The 5,757-nt window shown below is 44.2% G+C and overlaps 1 protein-coding gene across 1 annotated transcript in view; it reads right to left on the bottom strand.

Moving 5' to 3' along the window:
• Mfsd11 (major facilitator superfamily domain containing 11) overlaps positions 1–5,757 on the bottom strand; it is a 35,109-nt gene that overhangs the window by 17,031 nt on the left and 12,321 nt on the right. Inside the window, exon 8 of the mRNA XM_004630215.2 lies at positions 5,297–5,337. Coding sequence (XP_004630272.1) covers positions 5,297–5,337 — 41 coding nt within the window. The remainder of the gene's footprint in view (positions 1–5,296; positions 5,338–5,757) is intronic.

Here is a 5,757-nt window from a genome sequence, read left to right as displayed (position 1 = left end):
ATAATAATAATAAAAAGAGAATAAGAAAGTCTATATAATAGGGCTGGCCAAATAGCTCAGTGGATTAAAGTGCCTGCAGTGGCTGGGGTTCAATCCCCGGCATGCCATGCTGGCCCCACCCCCAGGGCATGCTGAGAGGGTGACTGTGGTGGTGCGCGCCTATAATCCCAGCTCTTGGGAGGCTCAACACAGGCGGATCACTACGAGTCTAATCTATGTAGCAAGACCCTTAAAACCTGTACTAAAATACGAAGAAAAAACTCTGTATCATTACTTGTCAAGATTTACCTCCTAAAATACTAAGTAGTATTTACCTTTTAAATTCAGTTGTTTCTAATTTGCATTTCTTATACTTTAAGTTATAATTTTTTCTACCAGACCGTTTATGTTTTTCTCAGTTCCTAACAGCTGTTCATTATATACAGAAAATATCTTCGCTGCTATTTTAACTTCGTAAGAAATGTTGAGGTTTTACATTTTCAACAGTACTCTTTTTTCCCATTGTTTGATTTGCTTTGAAGGCATTTTTTTGTTTTTATTTTCAAGGTTTTTACGATCCATTTTAGATACAGTGACCACATTCTTCACAGGGAATCTATCTGTGCAGGACAGACCTTGTTTCTCTTCGTCCTGTTCCCCTCCCCGCTTCAGCCCCTCGTCCTCTCTTTACCTACAAAAGCTGTTTCCATTTTTCTTCCTTCTTTTCTCCCTCCACCTTCCCTTCCTCCTCTTCCCATTGGATCATTTTCTTCTACTTCCCAGTATCTATTATACATCTTGGTCCTTATTTGCACCTTCAGTTTCTCACACCTGAGAAACAGGGTGGTATTTAAACCTAAAGTATTTCACTTAAGAGAATGAGGATGATCTCAAAGTGCATCCATTTAGCTAGAAGCCGTCTCAAGCTTATCCTTCTTTACGACACAGTAATACTCCACTGCAAAAATACACATTTTTTTAATCCAGTCTTCAGTTGATTGGCTTTTGGGTTATTTCCAAAATTTGGCTATTACAGGCTATGGTACTATAAACATGGGTGTGCATATGTGGTATGATGCTTCTAAATCCTTTGAGAAGATACCAAGAAGAGGAACAGCTGGATCAAATGGAACCCCTAACTTTTGTTTTGTACCAGGAATTGAACTCAGGACCTCATGCTTGCCAGGCGGGTGCTATGCTGTTGAACTATATCCCTGGCACCTACTTTTGCTTTTTTTAGGATTCTCTACATTGATTTCCACAGGGGTTGCACCAGTTTATATTCCACCAACAGTGGGGAAGGGGTCCTTTCTCCCCATAACCTCACCAGCCTTGACTATCAGTTGGTTTGATTGTGTGTGTGTATGTGTGTGGTAACTTTTTGAGACAGGATTGTGTCACTATGTAGTTCAGGCTGGCCCTGAACCACTTGGTAGCCCAGACTGGCCTCAAACTAAGTGATCCTCATGCCTCAGCCTCAGAATTCTGGGATTATAGCCACTACACTAGGCTGATTTCTTGACAATAGCCATTCTTTCCAGGTTAAGATGGAGTCTCGGGGGCTGGTGAGATGGCTCAGTGATCTAAAGCGCCTACTTAGAACAAGCTTAGCAAAACAGAGGGACCGCGGTTCAATCCCCCAGCACCACATGCCAGCCAGCCCCGCCCCCTGGTGGGCTGAGCTGGACACACACACACACACACACACACACACACACACACACAAATAAATAAAATTTAAAAAAAAAGATGGAGTCTCGCTGTTTTAATTGGCATCTCTCAAATGACTAGTGATGTTGAACATTTTTTCATATATTTATTTTCCATTTTTACTTCATCTGAGAAGTATCTATTCATTTCAAATGCCCACTTTTGGACTATGTCTTTAAACTTGGAGTGTCTGGATTTTTTGAATTCTTCATAGATGTTAGTCTTGTCTAAGGAACAGCTGGAAAAAATTTTTCCCCACACTGTGGGTTGTCTTTACTTTCTTGGTGTTTTTTTTTTTTTTTTTCTTCTTCTTTAAATGTTTTTGGGGCTGGGGATGGAACCCCAGTCCCTGCACTTACTCCACTGAGCTATCTCACTGGCCCTGTTGGTGGTTTCTTTTGCTGTGCAAAAGCTTTGTAATAAGATGAGATCTGAGGTATGATTCTTTGTGACATGTTCTATGTAGTCAGGGTTTTGTTCATAAAAGTCTTTACCCACACCAATATCTTGAGTTTTACCTATTTTATCTTCCAACAGGTAACAGTGTTGTATTTTACTGTTTTTTTTTTTTGAGACAGGGTTTCACTGTGCAGTCTAGGCTAGTCTTGAACCCGAAGCATTCCCTCTGCCTCAGCCTTCCAAGTGCTGGTATTACAAGCCTGCACACTACTCCTGGTACTTTTGCGTTAATATTTAGATCTTTGATTCATTTCAATTTGAGTTTAGTTGATGGTGGAAGACCGGGGCCTAGTTGTAATCTGTGGATATGGAAAGGCAGTTTTTCCAGCACCAGCATTACTCTTTCACATTTTCTCCAATTATTCTCATGATTGCCTTCTTAATTTAATCTTTAGTTGGAGTTATTGTATGAAGACAGAAGAGAGCTTGTATTTTTCTTTATTCTGTTCTTTCTTTTGATTTTTTGAGATAGGGCCTCACTATGCAATCCAGGTTAGCCTTGAACTTATGGTGACCCTCTTGCTGCAGCCTCCTGAGTGGTGGCATTACAGGAATGTACCACCGTGCACTTGGGAGCCTGTATTTTTCTAAGCAGCAAGCTACCTGGTCTGGCCAGAGATACATACTGGCTATGTCTACATTTACATATGGGTGTGGACTTGAGTCAAGACTAGCCTTGCTATCCCATGTTTTCCAATGAACTCATAATATATTTTAAAGATTATCAGGGCAAATTTCTCACTTCCTTTAAAAAAATATTCTTGGATGTTTTTAAGACATCCTAGGGCTGGTGAGATGGCTCAGTGGTCTGCTCAGTGGTCTAAAGCACCTACTTGGAACAAGCTTGGCAAAGCACAGGGACCGCGGTTCAATCCCCCAGCACCACATGCCAGCCAGCCCCGCCCCCTGGTGGGCTGAGCTGGCCACACACACACACAAAAATAAATAAATAAATAATTTAAAAAAAAAAAAAAAGACATCCTAGTAGAGGAACTTTAACATCTTTTTTTTTTTGCGAACCGGGGATTGAACTCAGGCTCTTGGGCTTGACAGGCAAGCGCTTATTCTACTGAGCCATCTCCCTGGCTCCTTTAACATCATTTTGTTAAGATTCAACAATATATTTTTTAGAAATCCCACCAGGATATTCTAGAATCCCATCAAACTTATCTATTCAGTGTGGGAATTGAGCACCATTAGCTGTTAAGTAGAAACACCCTGTGCACAGCCCCCCTCACTAGCAGGATTAATAAACAAAAAATGAAATCCTGGCCTCCAGACCACCGATACAAAGCCTTGGCATTCTTCCTTCCTGCTCTCCCCTCCAGCTCACTGGCCACCTCAGGGCTCAGGTTCTGGAAGCCTGCACTCAGTCTATGTGTTCTCACCATCTTTGGCCACTTCCCTCTTGTCTGTTCCAACCTGCCAGTCCACCCCCCTCTCTCAACAGAGCTGAGCAGGTGACAGATGAGACCTACAACAAGGGCCTGTGTCACATTCACAGGCAGAGTGGGGTGAAGTTTGTGACCTCTAGGAAGGAAATCCTGAATTTGGCCAGCTCCCTACAGCCTAGCTGGGGCTGCTGTACTTGGGAGCCGAGTGGCTATACCACATCTCACTTTCCTGAGGACACTGGAAAGTAAAGTCGTCTACGACCCCTTTCTAATTCCAAGCTCACCAGGTCCCACCTGCCCCCCAAAGCCAGTGGACTTTTCTTGGTTCTCGAGAACAAGAAAGAAATAGCTGTGAAAGGGCTCAGTAAAGAGTTGCGTCACTTGTTAAACTGAAATTTCTTTTGAGTTTAACATGAACCATTTCCCCTCTGATTCCTGAGCAATAATGACTCCTCTGTTTTGTTTTTTTGTTGTTGTTTGTTTTTTCTTTTTTGTTTTTTTGAGACAGAGGCTTACTCTATGTAGTTCAGGCTGAACTCACTAAGCAGCCCAGGCTGGCCTTGAACTTATATTGACCTCCTGCTTCAGTCTGCCTATTTGTGGGACATGAGGTACACCCCCATGTCCAGCAGTAATGGCTCTTTTGACAGACAAATTCCTAGACCTGCAAAACTAAAAGTCAGTTTGCGAATGGTGGTGATTGCCCACTTTGGTGAGGAATCAGGCTACATCCCATTTAAGTAGCCGATTTATATTATAAATGCGTTCCTGAAACACAAGGTAGGGCCAGGGAGATAGCTCAGTAGAATAAGCGCCTGCTTGGCAAGTGCAAGGTCTGGAGTTCAATCCCCAGTACCGGGGGAAAACAAACAAACCCACAAGATACACATAAAATAAAGTCTGCTAAAATATCTATGATGACATAATGTACTCTGAATGCAGGGCTCAGACCCATACCCACAGGCGCTCTCTAAAAGAGACTACAGGAATTCTTCAAGAAAGCTTGGTCTGTGTCCTCAGAGTTCAGCCACAGCTGATTAGATCCAGAATTTTCCACTAGCCCAAGGCAACCTATAAGCAAACCCTAAATGCTGTCAGCCCTGTGGGCAGGCAGCCTTCTGTGGTGGCCCATCACACTCCCGGTGGAGTGGAGCTACCTGGGTGCGTTTGTCCCACTTGGGGAAAGAAAGTGGCAGCAGACTGTGGGCCAGAAGCTGCAGCCAGAAGGAGCCACGTCCATTCTTAGATGCCTGGCTGTCCGGTTAGACAGTGTGGCTGCCTACTCACTAGCTGGATGACCTTGGGTTACTTCACTTCTCTGAGCCTGTTTTCTCTAACACGGAGTCAATAATAACAGCTCATATTACAGAAAACTCAGTTATGAGAATGACCGAAATGAAACTGTGTCGAGTCAGTGACCATGGAGAACTCTTGGTGGAAGAGGGTGACCCTTTTACTAGTCTCTGGGTCCCACCTGCCCCCCAAGCTCCCCAGCCAAGAGATCCGAATATGCCTCACACACACACACCCCACCCCCACTCACACTCCCCCACCCCCCTTAGGTGGGTGATCCCGTGGGCACCATTTCCAACCCCAGGTCACCAAGACATTTACGAGGATGAGGTATTCAGAGCAGCGTACCTGCAGAGTAGAAAACTGAGGGCCCAGCAATCCAAAGTTACCAGGGGAAGGGGAAAGGCAAAGGCTGAAGGTTCCTGAACAGTTCTTGAATTTCAGAACCAGAGAATACTTACTAAACGCATCTATTGCCTTTGTCATATTGCTCTGGGCAGACCTGGGGGAATAAGAGAAAATATCTTTTCTTACTGAAAATTAAAGAGAAAAATACTGCCCAGCTACTAAATGTCCACCCTATCTTCACTGCAGTTTAGAAGAGCTCTGTACTCCTGGCCTGCCAAGTGCATCCACCGAGCCAGGGTCCCACATGGCCCAGATCTTTGCTTCACAGACTGGTTTAAAAGAGCTGCCCACAAACAAAAGAAAGAAAATAACCATCCTCTTGCAGCATGGTTGGGATATAGAGTTATCTTTCAATTGAAAATATGGGTTTTCTGGGGCTGGAGAGATGGCTCAGTGGTCTAAAGCACCTACTTGAAACAAGCTTGGCAAAGCACAGGGACCTCGGTTCGATCCCCCGGCACCACATGCCAGCCAGCCCCGCCCCCTGGTGGGCTGAGCTGGCCACACACACACA

The sequence above is a fragment of the Octodon degus genome, unplaced genomic scaffold, assembly GCF_000260255.1.
Source record: "Octodon degus isolate 3935 unplaced genomic scaffold, OctDeg1.0 scaffold00033, whole genome shotgun sequence".
Classification (NCBI taxonomy): domain Eukaryota; kingdom Metazoa; phylum Chordata; class Mammalia; order Rodentia; family Octodontidae; genus Octodon; species Octodon degus.
This window is presented reverse-complemented; position numbering and strand designations above follow the sequence as displayed.